Genomic DNA, 21690 nt, shown 5'->3' with positions numbered 1-21690 from the left:
GGGAGTGACCGGTTGTGACGTTACAGGAAACATCACCTTGTATGGGACTGCACTGTTGTAATTGGCTAGAAGTTACACTGTCGTTGTAATGATTAACTGTCATCCCGAGCTTTCAATAAAAGGAAGCGCTCGAGCTCTGCTCTTGGTCGCCTTCCCATTGAGTTCAACCTGCCTTGAGTCGTGTCGTCTTTGCCATTACAGCACTGAATCAAGCTGGAAGCCCGTCAGTGTGCACGAATCTAGTTTTTAACAGGTCTGCGGTTGTACTAAGGGAAAGCCTGGGAGAAATGGAGGACAAACTGGAGCAAATTCAACAGGGACATCCATGGAGAGAAGCTGCAACGGTGGAGTGTGGAGCGTGGCCTGAAAGGGTCGAGAATCCTGGAATTCCTATGGAGGAAAAGCTGAAGCCCACACCATACATTTATACCCCATCCCTTCCTCCGATGAGTCACGGGGAATGTCATTTCTCTCAACAACTTTCAGCACCCTTAACAAACTTCCATTTCCCAGAATTCTCTGGGTGAAGCCATGACGCTTGACGTGGCATAACAGTGCTTTAAATCATGGGTAGGCAAACTAAGGCCTGGGGGCCAGATCTGACCCAATCATCTTCTAAATCCGGTCTACGGACAGTCCAGGAATCAGCGTGTATTTACATGAGTAGAATGTGTCCTTTTATTTAAAATGCATTTCTGGGCTATTTTGGGGGCATAGGAATTCGTTAATCCCCCCCCCCAATATAGTCCTGCCCCCCACAAGGTCTGGGGGACAGTGGACCGGCCGCCTGCTGAAAGTTTGCTGACCCCTGCTTGAAATGTATGAGTTGGGTGTGACCTACAGTACCCAAATGTGATAGGCAGACAACGTTCCACTGCAGCATGTTGATATTGATAGCTAGTTTGGCCAACTACAAGATGTTTCGCAAAAAGCCTTTCCACATCACTGATATTCAGGTATGTTCCCTACTGGCCTGCCTTCTTCTGAGCTCACATGCCATGCACAGAACCAGAGAGGTGACTAACCAGAAAGTCTTCTGTTCTGTTGCCTGCAGTCCTGAGATAACTTCCAAATTCTGGAAAAATAATGTTCGCAACTATCGGACTGGAATATCATGCTGGTTTCCCTATTTTAAACAGCAGTGATGGCTGTTGTTTGCTTTTTGTATTTTTGCTTCACAATTAGGAGAGAAGATAGCACTTTTTTCCAGTTTCCTTCTGACATTTTTCGTGTTTTGCGTGATCTTTCAACAAAACGCAAAAGCCACTTCTGGGAAATCCAGCTGAATCCCAGGAAACCGCGGGAATTTTGCATTGCAATTTCACATGATGAAATTTGGGGTGGAATCCCGGCACACAGTTCTTTCCCACCACCTTAGCACAACGTGGTAATATGCTGATCAGAGTTCTATAACAATATCATCCAGGATCATAGCACTAGCATTCAAAGCAGAAAAGAATTAATGCAATTATCCCCATGTCTGAATGCAACCTACAAATCCGTACAGTACAGAACTTTTTTTTTATCTTAAATGCTTGGGAGGCAAGAAAGCTTCCGGGGGGGGGGGGGTACGGGGGGACGACAGACTTGTCCAAATGAAGAGAACAAAAGCAACATAAACTTTGGCCAACAAAAAATTCAAGCAGGCTCTAAGGGTTGCTAGAAAAAAGAGCAGCAAATTGCTAAAAACATTAAAGACCAACAAGAATAAGATCCTTAAATCTATATCTATATATATAGAAATGTAAAAATCGTGATACTGCATGTTCCACTTTTCTCCGTAACCGCTTGACCAATCGTCCTGAAATTTTGACACAACGATCCAGGCCACTCCCCGAGCGTTGTTGGGGACAAAAATCCCTCAAATCACACACCTGGGCAGGTATAGACCTGATTTTCCACCAAGTAAAACAGCGCCCTCAAGTGGCGTTATACCCTCCTCCACCCCTCCCTTCCTGTGAAATCTAAGCCACACCCACAAACCAAATGACATCACCAACCAAGCAACTGAAACCACCAAGTCGGCCATTATCAGACCCCCTAGGTCCTGCCAGGCTGCTAGGCCCCCACTAGGCCCGGGGGGGGGGGGGGAGAGGGTGAGCGTCCGGATCACAGGTCGCAGCACGGCCTTTGTTTTATGTAGGCCCCTGCCAGGCCCCCACTAGGCCCCCGGGGGGGAGAGGACAAGCGCATGGATCACAGGCTGCAGCATGGCCTCTGTTTTATGTAGGCCCTTGCCAGGCCCCCACTAGGCCCGGGGGGGGGGAATAACCCACAGCAACGCACTTGGGGGCACGGCAAGGGGTTTTTACTTTACAATTTAGCACCACTAACCCCCTCCCAAAAAAATCCCCCACCAAATAACCAACATTGCCAAGTGGAGGTAGGGGCCTGCCTGGGGGGGGGGAATAGGGAGCAGGGATACGTAATGGGTCAGAACAGGGAGACACAGGGATGAAACCTGCCCTCTCCACAGTATCTCGCCTCGACTCAGGGGGACTCTGAGGCTCAGGGGGATCTGAAGGGGGGCTATTACCCTCCATTTCATAGACTAATGCACAGCAACGCGTGCAGGGCCAGCTAGTATATTATAAGCCCAATCCAACAGGTTGTTCTTATCTTCTTAAGTAACTAAGATTATCTCAATTTAGCAAGGGGCCCAAGGAATATTCTATCTATCGAGAACCAATGTCATGTAGCAGTTACAGCAGAGGTGGGGGAACATGTGTAGTCCTGCGTATGTTGTTGGACTACAACTCTCATCATCCCCAACCATTGGCTGTGCTGGCTGGGGCTGATGGGAGTTAGAGTCCAGCAACATCTGGAAGGGCCACACACATTCCCTATCTCTGGGTTGAAGTGCTGAACTAGGAATGGGAAAATCCAGGTTCAAAACCCCATTCAGCCAGGAAATGTACTGGGTGACCTTGGACCAGCCAATAATAATAATAATAATAATAATAATAATAATAATAATAATAATAATAATGGTAATAATAGTTTTTATTTATACCCCGCCCAAAACCCAGGTACAAGGGTCCTAGGCCGTATAGGGCTTTAAAGGTTAAAACCACCACCTTAAACCTGATCCTGTACTCCACCGGGAGCCAGTGCAGCTGGTGTAGCACTGGATGAATGTGATCCCGCGGCGAAGACTGGGTCAGCTTCAGTTTCTGGGTCAGCTTCAAGGGCAGCCCCACATAGAGTGAATTAAAATAATCAAGCCTGGAGGTGACCATCGCATGGATCACAGTGGCGAGAGAGGTAAGGGACCAACTGCTTAGCATGGCGGAGATGGAAAAATGCCGCCTCTGTTGTAGCTGTAACCTGCGCCTCCATAGAAAGGGAGGCATCGAAGATTACACCCAGACTCTTGACAGAAGGCGCTGGCACTGATTGCGCCCCTGCAAGAGATGGGAGTTGCCCCCCCCCCAACTCCATGTTGTCCCGACCCAGCCAAAGGACCCCTGTCTTCGAAAGATTTAGCCGTCCAGCCACAGCTTCCAAGCACCTGGTCAGTGTGTCTGGGGCAGAGTCAGGATGGCCGTCCATCAACAGATAAAGTTGGGTGCCATAGGTTCCGGTTTCCGCCTGCAGGAATGGCGGACCTGTTTTCCATCTCTCTGACCTTCGTAAGGAATTTGGCGGTTGCTAGGGGAGTAAATGGCAACCCCCTACCCTCTCCGGGGGTTACGGAGAGGGGCCGCTGGCCCGCGATGCCCCCTGACCCACTCCGACTGTTTTTGGAGTGGGGGGAGCTTGGGCTGAGCACTTACGAGGGCCAGGACTCCCGGACGCTAATCTGCATGGCGGGGATTTCCATGGTTAAAGAAGATAATTAGGCTTAAATCTATGGACATACTTCAGAAGGAGGGGAAGAAGCGCTGTTTACTGCTGAGAAATTTATGCTGCTGAAAGGAGAGGAGTCAAAGATTGTACTGCATCTGGAAGAAGGATTGATGGGGACGGAGCGATAAGGGAAGTGAGTTTTTATTTTTTTTTCCTTCATATTGCTGCATCGTACCTTCCCGGACGCGATGTCCTGGCTTGTTTGGAGTGAAAGAGAAGCAAAAGACTGTGTGAGTTGAACTTTATAACTGTTGTTACTGAGCATATTTTTTTAAAGATGTGGAGTTGCCGATGAGAAAAGCCTCCCCCTAGTCGGGCGGAAGGGGTTCTGGACGCGCTCGGAGGATTTATGAGTTGTGACGCACTTTAAATTGGAGCAGCGACCTGAAGCTAAGTTCAGCTATAGGGCAAGGAGATCCATTAATTTACCAAGAGTTTATGGTTTGATGTTTGGGTCTCCTGCCTGAAAAAGCTGTAAATTCTATAATGATCGTGAATCTTCATGGCTATGAGAGAAAGCGAAAGTGATTTGAGCTTTTTGAGATGGCGCTGCTTCGGGCTGCTTCGACGCAACAAGGAGCTCCATTAAGAAGATTTATGGGGAGGCTGGACTGATTAACTCACACAGGAGAAAGAACATCTGTGAAACTTTGTTTGATATTTATCTCAGCGGCTGGGAAACAATCGGATGAAAGTGGAAAACATCTATGTGACTGTAAGGGGAAGATCTGGATTATTATGAACTTGGAGGACGATTTGAACTTTAGAAAAAAGACGGCAGTGGACAGTTGCGAGGAATTCCCAATTTCTTGAAGCATGGGAACCCAAATAAAAAATTCTTTAGATGATTTGGCATAACATTCGGTTTGATTGATATATATATGTGTATAATTTGAAATATTGAATGTGATATAATTGGTTTTAATTGGAAAATTAATAAAAATATTTAAAAAAAAATAAAGTTGGGTGCCATCAGCATGCAGGTGGCAACCCAAACTCCGGACAAACTGGGCGAGGGGGCGCATGCAGATGTTAAAAAGCATCGGGGAGAGGCAGTGCAGTCGGGCCAGGGATGACATTATACGCTCAAACTTCCTTGCCCCGGTGAGCAACCTGGATGGTGTTTCAGAACAGTATTCAGAGGCAGCCCCATGTATAACACATTGCAGTAATCTAACCTAGAGGTTAGCAGAGGCTACTGACTCCCATCCCACACATTACTTCTCTTTGTTCAAATAAATAAATAAGACTCAGAATTGTCATGTTGGTTTTTTAAGAGATCTCACAGCTTTGCTTCTAAACCCTTCCACTCCATCCAACATTGTAGGCAGAAGTGATGCTTTCAATAATCGGAAAGAAACTATCTTTGAGCACATTAAATTAGGAAAACAGTTGGACGCCAGTTGGCCTATGGACGACTGAGTTACGCCAACAGTTCACTTCTCATTGAAAGAGCGGCCTTCAAAAGCAACAGGCCACCCACAGTAGGTACCACATAGTTATGCAGCTTTTAAACCACAGAGCCTAGAGCTTGCTGATCAGAAGGTCGGCGGTTCAAATCCCTGCAACGGGGTGAGCTCCCGTTGTTTGGTCCCAGCTCCTGCCAACCTAGCAGTTCGAAAGCACATCAAAGTGCAAGTAGATAAATAAATAAATAGATAAATACAGTGGGAAGGTAAATGGCGTTTCCATGCGCTGCTCTGGTTCGCCAGAAGCGGCTTTGTCATGCTGGCCACATGACCTGGAAGCTGCACGCTAGCTCCCTCGGCCAATAATGCGAGATGAGCGCCGCAACCCTAGAGTCGGTCACGACTGGACCAAATGGTCAGGGGTCCCTTTACCTTTAGAAATATGCAAGTGCTCCAAAAGAAGTCCATTAATATATCTTAAAGCTCAAGAGCGAGAAGCCTTAGAACCTGTCTTCCTTTTACACTGTGCTGTGTTCACACCATACATTGAAAGCATATTACTTCCCCCAAATAATTACGGGAACTGTCATTTACCTGCCACGGAACTGAAATTCCCAGCACCCTTAAAGAACTGCAGTTCCCAGGATTCTTTGGGGAAAGTCGTGTGTTTTAAGTGTGCTTTAAATGTATGGAATGTATGCAGCCTGCAGTGTTTTTAAAACGCATCATTTCACATTCTGTGCACCTCTTGGCTCTTAATTTCATTTCAGCTTCTTTCACTTGCTAAGCAACAACGGCATTTAATATGAGTTATGACTACAGGTCTCCCACATCCGAGTCCAACGTATTAGGGAACAAACTACTTTATGGCATCTCTTTGCATTCTTTGTTTTACCAGCCTCCTCCAAGCTGGTGCCCTCCAGATGTTTTCGACTACAATTCCCATCTACCCCGGCCCGGTTGGGCTTTTACTTGTAAAAGGAGCTGCAGGCAGCAGAGCTATACATTTGATTGGAGCAGCCGTACTGCGAGACTGGGGTGGCCTATTCCCCCTGCTCCCCATTTCCCAGGGGGTGAGGCAGGAATACAAGTTTCTGCAAGTGTTGAGCAGGTACAGTTACCTGGCTGGCTGCAGAGGTGCGCAAGCCGCTGGGTGGGAGGAGACAAAGAAGAGCACGTGATTGTGGGCAATCTCCTTCCCAAATTAGCCTATGCAGTTAGCCATATATAAGCTGGTCCCATTCAATCATTGCATCTTTTGCTCTAACTTCCCACCCAAAACTGAGACAAACCACCGACCCCACACTGCTTCATTCCTGACCCTTTTCCCAACAGCTTCCTGTCCCCCCCCCCACATTTCCCAGCGGCTTCCTGATTTACTTTAAACTGCATTTCTCTCTCTCTGTAAGCCACAATGGGGTTCTTTTAGAAATTTATCACGCTGCAAAGTTTGTTTGTTTTTGTTAATCCTTTGGTTGCAGACTGCATGGAAACTGGAGCAAAAAGCAGGGATTTTATTTATTTCTTTAAATGTCACTGTCTGGCACAATTGACCGGTCCAGACACTGGAGCAAGTTTTGGAGATCTGGCCAACTTGCAAGGCCAGTGTGCTTGCGAGGCAAATACACCGAGCTTTTGACAAAGCTCTGGGGACCAACAAATGCCTCTCATTAGTTTAGTTCTCGTCCCTATCACTGTTCTTGCTGGCCAAATCGCTATCCTCCTCGGAGGCACAATTGGGGAGACCAACGCACGCCAGCTTGGAAAATGCACAGCTTGGAAAATGCACTCGCTCTAACTTTTGGAAACACTGATTCCTCTGGGAAAATCCGGTGGTATGAAGTGGTGTGTTGGGGTTTTTATTACGGCTGGACACATGCAAAAAGCCTGGAGGGTTGCAAAGCAGAACTAGTTGGTGAAAGAATAAAATTCCCAAACTTCAGGGGCGCAGAAACAAGAGCATTAATTTCAAAATGCAGCAGGGATCAGATCTTGCAACTAGAGAAAATCATCTTTTTTTTGCTGATGGGGAGGTGTGCAAGTGTGTGCCCCCCTCCCGTTTCTTTCAAAAACAGCCCCTTCCATCTCCTCCTCCCTTCGCAATTCCAAACCACATCTGGTTCCATTCAGGATTCTCCTCCTCCGTTTGCAAAACGCAAGCTCGCATACACGCCCCCCCAAATGCCCCAACAACTGCCCGAAACGGGGGGAGTGAAATCGGGGTGGGGGGGAGAGAAGAGTGCATGCTAACTTTGTGAGGAGCCGACCCCCCTTCTTTTTTTTTAAAGAGGCAGATCTACAAGTACCTCCTTTCACCACCACCCCCAACCTCCCGCCCTCCTCAAAAGACGCTGCAAGTTTGGAAAGGAGTAAAAACAAACACATTTGGCCAACTCAGCCCTACCTGGGAGAAGAGCGCAGAGTCCGAGCTCAATGGTCAGAAGGATGCCCAGGGCGCATCTCAGCAAGCGAGGCCGTGGCGAAGAGGGGGGGCTGGGAAGTTTCATAGCGGTGGGGTGGGGTGGGGGGCTGGGACTGATCTCCCTCTCCTCTTCTCCTGCTTTGCGTCCTTGCGCACTCTCTCTCTCTCTCCGTGCTGACTCAGTGTCCTTTTCTCCCCCTCCTCCTGTTCCGAAGGTGATGGGAGGGTAAAGAGACAAGGAGATGGGAGAGACAAGGAATGCGCCCCCCTCCAAAAAAAAAGGGAAAAAAGCGCCCCTCCCCTGCCTTCTAAGAATTCAGACGCTGCGTCACGAACCCCACAGGCTGCCCAGCCAGTTGTGGGCGGAAGGGAAATGGGGGGGAGCGAGAGAGTAGCTTTCTCCAAGACTTCCAAACTTTTTCCGCGGTTTGGCAAGCTGGATGTGCGCTAAGAGGAATTGCAACACGTTGCAAGTGAGGCGGAGGGGGACGGAGAGGAGGAAAGGAGGGAGAGGCTCTGGTTCCTGTTCTTCCCCGAGCCCTTCTTGCAACCTCTTTCCCTCTGCCCACCTTTAAAATCGAGAGCATTTCTTCCCACCGCAGCCGCCACTCCTCACTTTTAAAAGACACCTCCTTTCCTCCCAGCTGCACTCGGGCACTTTTAAATGGGCGCGATGCTGCTGCGCGGTTGCATGTTTTGTCTTGTTATGCATGGAACGCAAGGAGTTTGCTGTTTGCAAAAGCGGAGATGGCATAGGCTGCCTGGGACTGCACGGCGTTTATCAGGTCTACCTCCACTCAGCCCCAAAATTATTGGACTAGATGTCTTGCAAATAATAATAATAAGGCTTCCCCCTCCCGCTCCAATATTTTGCAATCCTACATTTTAGGATGATTGGTCACCCCCAATTTATTATATTTAATATGCAACTCGAGAGCTGTAACCCTCCATCTTTTGGGGTCGCCCCCGCTCCCCACCCCCTGCGATAATCTGCTTCCCAATTTGCCACAGTGGAAACTTCTTCCCCCCTCCCACGGACCTATAATAGGCGGACCTATTATAAAATCACCAGACTGCAATGCATCCAAAATATTATCAAGACCAACTCTCTTCCCCAAGTCACAGTCCCGATACGTGGAAATTTGACACGTTGAAGGCACTGTCCTCCAATTTGTCTTTTAGCCTATTAAAGCAAGCTAATTTTCCATTCCTTGAGGGCACAAGGAGAAGGGGATGACAGAGGACGAGATGGTTGGACAGTGTTCTCGAAGCTACTAACATGAGTTTGACCAAACTGCGGGAGGCAGTGGAAGACAGGAGTGCGTGCCTGGCGTGCTCTGGTCCAGGCTTCCTCAACCTTGGCACTCCAGATGTTTTTGGCCTACAACTCCCATGATCCTTAGCTAGCAGGACCAGTGAACAGGAAGGCGGTTGTGGTGGCCATGCTCCTGCCTTTGGACCTCTCCAGACTAATAATAATATTAATAATAATAATAATTTATTATTTATACCCAGCCCATCTGGCTGGGTTTCCCCAGCCACTCTGGGCGGCTTCCAACAAAATATTAAAATACAATGGTCTATTAAACATTTTATTATTATTATTATTTTTTTAGAAAACCTTTATTACTTGTTAAAAATTACACAATTCCAAAATTACAAAGAAAATGCGTATATAAAAAAAAGAATACATATGGTCCAATTACAAAACCAAAAAATACATATAACAAATAAGCAACCTTTTTCCAATCGTAACATTCTGAAATTGGCCATAAAATCCCACTAATCCAAAACTTGGTCTTTCCCGTCTTGGATCTGGGGACCTAGGATATAGCAAACCGGACAAAGAAAGAATAAGAGTAAAGGAAGAGTGAACAAAGGAAGAGCGAGCAGAGAACAGGACCCAGGTAGGTCAATGGTAAGAGAAGGTGGGACAGGGGAGGTAAGATAGATAGGGGAGGGAGGGAAGGGGAGGGGAAGATGAACGGAGGATGAAGATAGATAGAATGAAGGCAAGAAAAGAATATAGTAAAGTAGAGTTTTGACTTCCCAACACTTATCATCGGTTCCCTCACATAATTGAATTTTACTAAGCTTCTCCTTTTAATTTAAATTGATTAACTTTCTCTCTTCCCATCACCTTATTTCCTATCCTCTTGTATCTCTTAGTCTAAACATATCACTAGTTTTGTGCTTATTTTTTGTTTGTAAAAATATTCATCTACATATTTCCACTCATCTTTGATTGTTTGTTTTGATATCCCTCTGATCGTTGCGGTTAACTTTGCTAGTGTCATGTATTCAATCAATTTTATATGCCAGTCTTGAATAGTTGGAACCTTATCTCCTTTCCAATTTTGGGCGATCAGCATTCTAGCGGCCGCACACGCATAAAGGAGTATATTCTTCCTGTCCTTTGGTATATCCTCTGGTACCATGCTCAGCAGCAAGATCTCAGGTTTTTTCTCGAATGTGAATCTAAGCATTTTTTTCATTTCCTCGTAAATATTTGACCAGTATGAGCTAATCCTGTCGCAACTCCACCAGCAATGAAAGAAGTCGCCCAATTTCTCTTTACATTTCCAACATTTATCTTGGTTGTTTCTATAAATTTTAGCTAGTTTTGCTGGTGTGAGGTGATACCTATAAACCATTTTCCATATATTTTCCCTTATTGTCATACATGCTGTGAAATTTATGTCTTTACTCCATAATTTCTCCCACTGTTTAACATAAATTACCCTCCCTATGTCTTTTGCCCATTTTACCATTACATCTTTTACCATCTCATCTTTCATTTCCCACTCTAATAAAAATTTGTAAATTTTCGCCAATGGTCTCCCCTGATTTTCTAATAATAATTCTTGTAATTTTGATCTCCCGTCTTCAAATCCAATTACTTTATGTTCTTTGAAAATCGATTGTAATTGAAGGTAGTGTAACCAACTTTGACAGTATTGTTCAACTTGGTTATACGGTTTTAGCTCATATTGGTCATCTATTTTCTCGATCAATTCTTTATATGTCGGCCAATTATTTCCTTTGGGTTCCTTGCTTGTTGCTGACATTTCTATGGGTGAAGCCCACCATGGTATTTTAGGTTCTAATAGACATCTAAATTCTTCCCAAATATCGAATAGGGTTTTTTTTAAATATATGATTTTTGAAGGATGTATATTCACCTTTCTTTTCTTTTAATAGGTATGCGTGCCAACCTCCAATATTTCTAAAGCCTTCCAATTTCAGTAACTCCAGATCGTCCAACAGGAACCATTCCTTCGTCCAACACAAGCAGGATGCAGCATAATATAACCTCAGATTTGGGACTCCCAAACCTCCTCTTTCTTTTGCATCTGTTAACAACCTATATTGTATTCTTGCCTTTTTTCCTCGCCAAATAAAATTATTTAGATCTCTTTTCCATGTTTCGAATGTTTCTTTTTTTAATTTTATCGGCAACATTTGAAATAAGAAAATCAGTTTAGGTAAGACCATCATTTTAATTGCGGCAATCCTGCCTGTGAATGTTAGGTTCAATCCCTTCCAATTCTCTAAATCCTCTTTTATTTTTTTCCAGATTTTATCATAATTGTTGTCAAATAAGTCTGCTTTATTATTGGATATAGTGATTCCCAAATATTTAATTTTCTTCACTATTTCCCACCCACTGATCTTTTGTATTTCCCTTTCTTCCTCCTTTCTTATATTTTTGATCATCAATTTCGTTTTTTGATTATTCACTTTTAATCCCGCTATCTTGCCATAATCTAATAATTTACCTTTCAATTTGGGTAGAGTCTCCACAGGGTCTTCCAACATTATTATCAAATCGTCGGCAAAAGCTCGCAATTTGAACTCACTTCTCCCAACCGATATACCCTTGAGGTTCCTATCCATTTGGATATCTTTTATTAGGAATTCCAATGCCCATATGAATAATAGTGGGGACAGTGGGCATCCCTGCCGCGTTCCCTTAGAAATTTCAAATTCTTTTGTTATCTCCCCATTAATGATCAACCTCGCCAGCTGTTTACTATATATGGCCTTTATTCCCTCCATAAATCTTCCTTCAATTCCTAATTTCTTCAACGCCCCTATCATAAATTCCCATGCCAAATTATCAAATGCCTTTTCGGCGTCCAAGAATATAAAGGCTGTTTTCTTGCTAGGATTCCATTCCACATATTCAAACATATCTAGAAGGTTCCTAATATTACTAGACATCTTCCTTTGGGGTAGAAAGCCTTGTTGTTCTTTGCCTATCACTTTATTTAGTACACATTTTATCCTATTGGCTAAAATTCCAGCAAATACTTTATAATCAATATTTAATAATGAAATTGGCCTGTAGTTCCCTATTTCTTCTCTTCTCTCTATATCTTTAGGTATCAGGGTAATGTATGTATCTTGCCACGATTTCGGAAGCTCTCTTCTCTCTAGAATTCCGTCTACCATTACCTTGTACACTTCTTTTAATTCGTTTTGTAACACTTTATAATGTTTTCCTGTTAGGCCATCCGTGCCTGGTGATTTCCCCAATTTGAGTTTATTTATCTCATCTGTTATTTCTTGATATGAAATTGGTTTATTTAAATTCTCCAATTCTTCTAAATTAATGCCAAATCCATTGAATTTATCTAAATATTCTTCTAATTTCTTATTATTAATATTTTCTCCTTTATACAATTTACTGTAATATTTCACAAAACTATCTTGTATTTCATCTGGATTAATCTTAAGCTTCCCCCCATCTTTTATTGCAATAATTTGTTGGTGACTCCGTCTCTTCCTTAATTGCCAGGCCAATAGTTTACCGGATCTACTTCCCAATTCAAAGGTTCTTTGTTTTGCCCATATAATTCTATTCTCTATTTCTTCATCCATTAATTGTTTTAAGTTATTCTGTAATACTTTCATTTGTGTCTTCATATTAACATTTTTTGGGTTTTTCCCCAATTCTTTTTCTTTTAATTCTATCTCTGATTTCAATTTTTCTATCCTTTCCTGCTTATCTCTCCTATATCTACTTTTTTGTTGTATGTACAACCCTCGAATAAAGGCCTTACTGGCGTTCCATACAGATGTTAAATTTACCTCTGGCGATACATTAAGTTGAAAGAATTCCCTCACCGACTCCCTCAATTTCCCTACAAAGACCTCGTCTTCCAATAATCTGTCGTCCATTCTCCACCTTTTAATACTTTTTCTCTCTTCCCTAATCTTTACCATTATCGGGTTATGGTCGGTTACCGATTTAGCCATAATCTCACACTTTTTGATCAATGTTGTTAGACCTGTGGAGACCCATATTATGTCTATCCTGGAAGCTGACTGTTTTGCCTCAGAGAAAAATGTATATTTCCTTTCCGTTGGATGTTGGAGTCTCCACATATCTTTTAACTCATAGTTTTCAATTATTTGAAAGAAAGCTTTCGGTAATTTGCCTCCTTTCTTGGTGTCACTCGATCTATCTAAGCTTGGTAATACAACACCATTAAAGTCGCCCGCAAATATTATCTCATCCTCATCAATAACCTCACTTAATATTTGTTCAATTTTGTGGAAGAATCCAGATTTGCATCCATTAGGAGCGTATATATTTATCACTATTATTTTCCCTTTGGGTGTATAGATTCTTACCCCTACCACCCTCCCTTCCTCATCCTGAAATACCTTTTCTGATTTTAGATTCCCTTTTACATATGTTACTACTCCTCTTTTCTTCTTCTTCTTGTCGGCCGATACATGCTCCCTCCCCAATCGTTCATTCTTTAAGACCCTTTCATGTTTTCTTACCACATGTGTTTCCTGTAAACAAATCACATTCCAATCTCCTTTTTTTAATACATGTTCCACCCTATTCCTTTTCCTCTTGCAATTCAATCCATTTATGTTCCATGACACAATATTTAGTTCCATAATTATTTTGATATTATTAGTGTTATTATTGTTATATATATCTGTATATATATCTATCTATGTATGCTTTCAAATATTCCTCTAATGACTTACTTCTCTTTCTTCAAAATAATTAACTTTATTATTTCAATATTTCAATAAGAGGTGTAAAGAAAACTTACTACATAAATTTCTAGCACTCAAAATTATAATCCCCTCATCCCCACCCTCTTAATAGAAATCACTCTCTATTACAAATTGTGGATTTTTCCTTGCAACTTGTTTCAATTTCAACTCTCTTCCTCCTCCTCCTCTCCCCTTTCCACCAGTTCCCTCCCTGATCTCTCCAAAAAGGATTCCACGTCTTCAACACTCTTTATTGTTTTTCTTCTTTCTTTAAATGTGAAAGTGAGACCTTCAGGAAATTCCCACACATACCAGATCCCCTTTCTTGTTAGGGCATCTGTCAGTCTTTTATATTTTTGTCTCTTAAGTCTGAACCGTTTCGGGATCTCCTTGAAAACGGCAATACTCTTGCCTTCGATCACCAGGGGATCCTGTTTCTTTCTTTGTAAGATTTTGTCTTTTAGCAAACCAGAGTTTAAAAATATCAGACAGTCCCCGGGTCCTTTAAATTTCTTAGATCTGTCCCCTCTGACTCGGTATATTTTGTCCACGTCTAACGTCAGCTCATCCTCTTTAACACCAAGCCATACCGCCAGTTCTTTACATATCTTCTCGTCGATCTTCTCACCTTGTCTTTCGGGGACGCCTCTCAAGCGGAGAATTAATTCTTTTTGCCTCATTTCAACTAAGGCCAGTTGGTCCGCCAGCTCCTCTTGTGCCTTTAGTAGTTCTCTCCTCTCTTTATCATTCCTTTCTTGCATTCTTTTCAAGTCTTTGCTCTCTGTTGTCAGTTTACCAATATTGTCCTCTTGATTGTTGACCTTGGTGTTTAGCTCTTTTACCGCTTTCTCCATCTCCTTATTTTTACCAAAGAGTTCCTTGATTTGGCCAGTCAATTCTGAGATCACTTTGGAATTATTCTCTAACTTGGCCTCAACAGAGTCCAATTTATCGTTTAGAGTTTTATTTATTTCCGTAATTAAAGTTTTGTTCATCTCGGTGATCAAATCTTTGACATCACTTAGAGGATCATTCTCTCCCGTAAGAGACTGGTGTTTTGAAGTCACCGTTGCTGCTCTGGTTTTTGATCCCATCGTTTTGCACTTCTTCCTAGCTCTTCTTTTGTCCAAGACAGGTATCCACTGGTTCTCCAGGTTCACCTTAATCACCTATTGTACGCCCCACACCTTCTTATATGGGAATCTCCTTTAAAGGGCTCTAACCAATCATTATATCCAAAGTTGGAACTGGGGACTTAAACATAGAGTTGAGAATGTAAGAAATTCCAAATGATCAAGTTTCAGTCTCTAAGTGGGGGGTTCCAAATACAATTGTGTTCATCAGAGAGAGTTGGAAGTCATAGAATCACCAGCTCTTTATAGGGGGAGGGCGGGGTGTCATTAAGGCAGTCAGCCGCTAGATGTCGCTCCTATCTCTCCCTCTAAATCCGCCCACTTCCTTAAAGAATGTTTGTTTTAACAGTTTAGCAGGAGTGAGCAATCGCCATTTTCTTTCAGTAATTTCAGTAATTTCAAGCCCCTCTTCCCTCTTTCCTTTCTTTCTCTCTTTCCCTTTGCCTCGTCCCTCTCTCTACCAAGATGTTATTTAATCCTTTCTCTTTCGCTTTTCCTCCCCCTTCTTCTTAAAGACAGTCTCAAGCCGCAAATCACAGTCGGACCGAGTCGTATAACAATTATGCAGTCTCTCAGTCTCCGTTTTAAAACATACTTAGATGCACAGCAGTCAAACCTTGTTGTCGCTTAGATTGTGATACTTTCTTCCAAAATAACTCTTATACACAAGCAGTTGTTACAGCTATTCTTTTGCCGGTGATACAGTGTTTCTCCGACAATATGACTGCCCCCGAAACCTTTGCAGTACATAAAGCAGGGCCACACATGCCAATCGTGAAAGCATCATGAGCACAAATAATCACAAATGTGCAATAGAAAAGGGGGGTGTGTTTGGTGGGGCCTTATCTACCCACCCACCAGTGTCCGAGCTTGGATGTTGTAGACAGGCCAGACAATCATATCAGCACTACAAGGGTGGGGGTCTGTGCTGGATTTACCTGTACGTACCCAGGTGGCGCTGTGGTTAAACCACTGAGCCTAGGGCTTGCTGATCAGAAGGTCGGCGGTTCGAATCCCTGTGACGGAGTGAGCTCCCGTTACTCGGTCCCAGCTCCTGCCAACCTAGCAGTTCGAAAGCACGTCAAAATGCAAGTAGATAAATGGGAACCGCTACAGCGGGAAGGTAAACGGCGTTTCCATGTGCTGCTCTGGTTTAGTGCTTGCTTCGGAAGCACACATACTAAAATTGGAGCATGAAAAATAAGACTTTAGAGCCGTCTTGCCCCAAAATGGCAACTAGACATTCCGTTTTGGTGACTAACCTTGGTTTAAGGAGCAATTTGGGCCCTAGCTTGCATATCTGAGTTTCTAACATTGGGCTGAGCTCTTTGGCGGAAAGTTGGGACATGACAGCTAATTAGTATCACCCAGCTCCTGCCAACCTAGCAGTTCGAAAGCACGTCAAAATTCAAGTAGATAAATAGGTACCACTACAGCGGGAAGGTAAACAGCGTTTCCATGTGCTGCTCTGGTTTGCCAGAAGTGGCTTTGTCATGCTGGCCACATGACCTGGAAGCTATATGCCGGCTCCCTCGGCCAATAATGCGAGATGAGCGCGCAACCCCAGAGTCGGTCACGACTGGACCTAATGGTCAGGGGTCCCTTTACCTTTACCTTATAACATTAGGAAGAACTTCCTGACAGTAAGAGCTGTTCGGCAGTGGAATTCGCTACCAAGGAGTGTGGTGGAGTCTCCTTCTTTGGAGGTCTTTAAGCAGAGGCTTGACAGGCATATGTCAATAATGCTTTGATGGTGTTTCCTGCTTGGCAGGGGGTTGGACTGGATGGCCCTTGTGGTCTCTTCCAACTCTATGATTCTATAAGCTAAACAAGCTATAGCTTAGCGCCCCACTCTCTTGGGGCCCCCAAAAAATTTTAAAGGGAAAAAAGAATCTGGATGTACATTTCCAAAATATAATATTAATAAAATAATAATAATAAAATAAAACCTACATACAGCAGCAGTGTTTTGTCTTGTGTTGGCTCCTATGATGTAAGTCATGGGCCCCGCCTGCTAGCCTGCTCCCTAAAATATCACTGGTTTGCTCATTTCTATATACAGGGTGCCTACATTCTGCATGGAATGGTTTCATGGCAATATGTAGCATGCAGCTGCAGACTGCAGGGCAGCAGAGTTGAATGTACGGTAGGTCAAGCTGTTGTACCTGTTATCTAATATTAAAGAGTGCTTGTAGACTGGTGATCGGGCAGCATAGACTGAGGGTATGAGTCTTATGCCTACTGATTGATTTCATGTAATACATAATTTATTTATTTTGATCCTATTATGGCTTTAGATACCTATTAGGTCCATAAATTACCATATAGCATATATTCAGCACACACACAAAAAACAGCGACAATTTGTTGTTGACAAAGGACAGCTGGACATACAAAGGGCCCCATTACCTTCAGTAGCTTAGGGCAGGCACCCCCAAACTTGGCCCTCCTGATGTTTTGGGACTACAATTCCCATCATCCCTGACCACTGGTCCTGTTAGCTAGGGATGATGGGAGTTGTAGTCCCAAAAACATCTGGAGGGCCGAGTTTGGGGGTGCCTGGCTTAGGGCCTCATCATACTTAAATCCGGCCCTGGTGTGGGTCATCGATCCCCACATTTCCCTGGCATTGAACAGGCACCGCAAACACCTAAAGGAACAACGGTAAGTACCACCAACCCCAAACATCTCCTCTCCTTTTTCCTATAACAGGCTCATGTAACCCGCACACACCAGCACCACAGCAAAGTTTGTTGCAGGTCACATGTTTACGTGGTTTTAGCAATGTCTCGTTTCTCTTCCTCTTTTTTTTTCAGGCTATTTTTCTCCCAGCGCCCTCTACCCCATTCTTGTCCATGTCTATGGCCGCTTGCCAGAGTTCTCAGAGGTTTATTTGTATATTTTGCCGCAGCACCTACATGAATAGATCGCTGTAGAAAGTTTCATGTGAGTTGTTGTTGTTGTTGTTGTTGTTGTTGTTGTTGTTGTTGTTGTTGTTGTTGTTGTCATATATTTATTTATACCCTGCCTTTTCCCCTGATGGGACTCAAGGCGGCTTACGGATACAATCAAGAATCACTAACAACAAACCTTAATAGAATTAAGAGTATAGACATATATAAAACCTGTTTGAAACATACAAATAATTGCAATATAAAAGATAGCACGGCACCAGCCCTTTCATTAAAAGCAGTCACTTCCCAAAAGCCTGCCGGCAGAAGTACAGCAAGGAAGGAGCCAGTCTAGCTTCTCCAGGGAGGGAGTTCCAGAATCTGGGAGCAGCCACTGAGAAGGCCCTTTTGCTTTTTTAAAAAAAGCTCTCTCTCTCTCTCTCTCCCCCCCCCCTCTGAAAAGTCAGGCCTGCTCAGTAATGAACGGTGTCAGAAGAGGCTGAATCTTGTCACTAACTACACAACAGAACCAGCTTTTGCAAGAATAAAGTCCAATAGCTGCTCAAGCCTTCAGCGAAGTAAAGAAGAAAGCCACGGTAAATGGGACAGTCCTGGGGCGACTATTACAGGCTGCGATTCCAGGTCACAACACAATGCAGCAATCCAGGACAGATTGATTTCCAGTCCACTGTAATGTGGATTAGGTACTTGGAACTGATTCAGAGAACTGCTACACAGTTTACTTTCAAAATCTGAAGTTTACCAAGTGATGACTTCATTTTGTTCAGTGGGGGAATCAAACTGATGAATTCCTAACATTAGCACCACTCCCTGAAGAGCGCACAGCTTAGTATAGTAAGGAGATGGAAGCTTTTACAGACCATTTCACAGGAAATAAAAATGTGATCTGAGCGGGCTAAATTTAATGTCTGCTGTCAAGGGTCCTTGCAAACTGTAGGCAGTTTTATCATTTATTTACACACACATGAATAATCCCGCATGTTACTCTCAAATCAGATTTTAATTATGGGCCATCTTGAACTAGATCTTAATGATGACAAGTTGTCACAACAATTGGATCCTGTGTTAGCTTTCCAAAAGGCCATTACACAAGTTCAGAGATTAAAGTTGGTCAAACAGCAGTAAGAATGAGAACCTTTAAATTAGTCTTCAACCTCATCAGGGCACCACAGATTTATGAATTACAGAGCAAGCCTCTGCTTGCCTACCCTGAAGTAAAATCCCACTGAGTTAAAATGGTCTTTGTCTCTTGTAGGTGTTTATAGGACCAGTTTTTCATGGTCAACATGTTGGAGACGTCAGGAAACTTTACAAAACTAAAAACTTAAAATAGGCAGATGGGCACACATTGGTAAGCACAATGAGTGGCTTCCACATAATTAATCTAAACAAAATAGACATAATAAAGGTTACTGGAGGAGGTGCAGTAAAAATCCCAACGTCTGCCTGCTCAGCAGAACGTCCAATGTCGCTGTTCTGCGCCAATCAGAAGTTGTGCCTTGGTTTTCAAACATTTTGGAAGTCAAACGGACTTCCAGAACAGATTAAGTTTGGCACTTTTTGTTTTTGCAATTTATTTTCCATTTTTGTTTTGGTTCATTTGTTTTTGTGACTGTGTGGAACCCGGTTCAGCTACTGATTGATTGATTGATTGTGTGACTGCGGACATGGATAAAAGTCCGCCATCCAAACAACGACTATCATCAGTGCAGGTAAGAAAAAAATATTTTAAATTCTTATCATCTTCCATACTATCAACCCATTTTGTCATGTTAACAGATTTGCTCTTTGCTAGGCCTGCAAAGGTTGGTTTGCATAAGCCAGCCCAGGGATTCCCTTTCTGGCACAGTTCTGCAGCCTGTACTTTCATTGATATCCCAGTTAATCAGGCAGGTTTGCATTCTGGGTCCCAGCTCACAGGCTGGGGACTGCTGATCTAAAAGAGTGTCTGAAGCTTCTGTTATATAGCAAAGCAAAATATATGAATATATAATGTTATATATTGCTGCCCTCTTAAGGATCCAAATTTTTGTTTATTATGTTCTATGGGGGAAATTCTGAGTTTCTGCTGAAACCTCTACTATTATTCCTCTTGGTCGTGACCTGTCTAAATATTTCTCAAAGCTGGAAAGATGCTTTGACCTTTGCTTGAGATGTGTGGTGCAAAATAGCCTTGTTTCTCATCACCCAGGAAAAACAGATGCGTGATCTTAGGGCTACCAGGGGCAAAGCATCCTCAGCAGATTTTGCTGGCCTTCATATGACATGAACAAACACATGATAAACTGCTTAGTCCTGCCAAGTATGACTTCATTTGGAAGAACTACTGAGTTGCATTCTTGTTTGGGCCCCCTTGGTGCTCCTCAACTGTACATCTGTTCGTATTGTTTCCCACTTGTGACTTGTGCGATCATATGGAGCTATAATAGAACCATAGAATTGTAAAGTTGGAAGGGACCCTGAGAGTCATCTAGCCCAACCCCCTTGCATTGCATGAATCTCAACATGCAGCCCCCCTCCCATCTGATTTGTAACCGTACCAGACCCTGCTTAGCTTTGCAAATGTGCTAGCAGCTTTATTGTTGCGCCACTAATATAGTTTTAGATGTCGTGTTTTCTCTGTCCTGGAGGCCCGCTTTGGTTGGTTGGTTTATTTTCTATATTCATACCCTTGTTGTTTACATAAATAAACATTACAAAATAAAAAATGGTTGCTGAGATGCCTCCCCTTGAGATCCTATGGGAATCTTCAACATAGAGCAGGCACCCCCAAACTGCGGCCCTCCAGATGTTTTGGCCTACAACTCCCATGATCCCTAGCTAACAGGACCAGTGGTCGGGGAAGATGGGAATTGTAGTCCAAAACATCTGGAGGGCCGAAGTTTGGGGATGCCTGACATAGAGAAATATTTCTGCAATTAAGCACAGGTGCTTTAGCTGTGATTCCAGCATTGGACATCAGTGGTGTCCAAACTTTTTTCAAAGAGGGCCAGATTTGATGAAGTGAAGGGCTGTGAGGGCCGACAAAAGTTGTTGACCTTTTTTTTTTTAAGGATTGAAGGTGTTGAAGTTTTCTTGGGATTTTACCCCAGGAAATAAACTGCCACAGGGGCTGGATTAAACCGACCGACGGGCCAGATTAGGTCCCCAAAACGGATTTTGGACATGCCTGGACTAGATGATGCTTGGGGTCCCAAATCTACGATTCTGTGATAATCATGGAAATCTGGGAGAAATTTAAGAGAATGCTTAACACGCCCCCCCCCAGTTTATTAACTTAATTTAGAAATAGCATTACAGTCATACCTCGGTTTACAACCGCCTTGGTTTACAAACACCGCAGACCCATCTGGAACGGATTAATTCACTTTCCATTACTTTCAATGGGAAAGTTCGCTTCAGGTTAAGTACGCTTCAGTTTAAGTACAGACTTCCAGAACCGATTACTGTACACTCATACTTCAGGTTAAGTACGCTTCAGTTTAAGTACTCCACGGACCGTCTGGAATGGATTAATCCACTTTCCATTACTTTCAGTGGGAAAGTTCGCTTCAGGTTAAGTACGCTTCAGGCTAAGTACAGACTTCCAGAACCAATTGCGGTTGTAAACCGAGGTACCACTGTACAAGTGTAAAAAGCGTGAGGCAGTAACACAGTAAGAACAGGCCTTTGTATTCCAAGAACAAATCCTATCCTAGCCTCTTGTCGGTTCCCAGTGGTTCATTTCCACAGAATCCTCTGTTCTGCTTCAAGGTGGTATGAAGATCACTTTAGTAACTAGGGGAATGTCAATTTCTCGCCCACTGAAGGCCTTCAAGGTCACTTTTCTCTCCTTGGTGTCGTTTTGAAAGAAAGCTCTACTTACAAACAGGAGATTCCTTCTCATCCAGCTCTCAAAAAGTCATACAAGTTTATTCTTTTAAATTAATTTAAACCAGATG

General features: G+C 43.4%; 1 protein-coding gene across 1 annotated transcript in view; it reads right to left on the bottom strand.

Annotated features, from left to right (window-relative positions):
- MRC2 (mannose receptor C-type 2) overlaps positions 1–7964 on the bottom strand; it is a 67587-nt gene extending 59623 nt beyond the window's left edge. Inside the window, exon 1 of the mRNA XM_035136405.3 lies at positions 7663–7964. Coding sequence (XP_034992296.2) covers positions 7663–7765 — 103 coding nt within the window. The 5' untranslated portion in view covers positions 7766–7964. The remainder of the gene's footprint in view (positions 1–7662) is intronic.
- Positions 7965–21690: the final 13726 nt, after the last annotated feature.

This window comes from Zootoca vivipara, chromosome 12, assembly GCF_965207765.1.
Source record: "Zootoca vivipara chromosome 12, rZooViv2.hap1.1, whole genome shotgun sequence".
NCBI classification, from domain to species: Eukaryota; Metazoa; Chordata; class Lepidosauria; order Squamata; family Lacertidae; genus Zootoca; species Zootoca vivipara.
The sequence above is the reverse complement of the archived record's forward strand: the minus strand, read 5'-3'. Positions and strand labels throughout refer to the sequence as shown.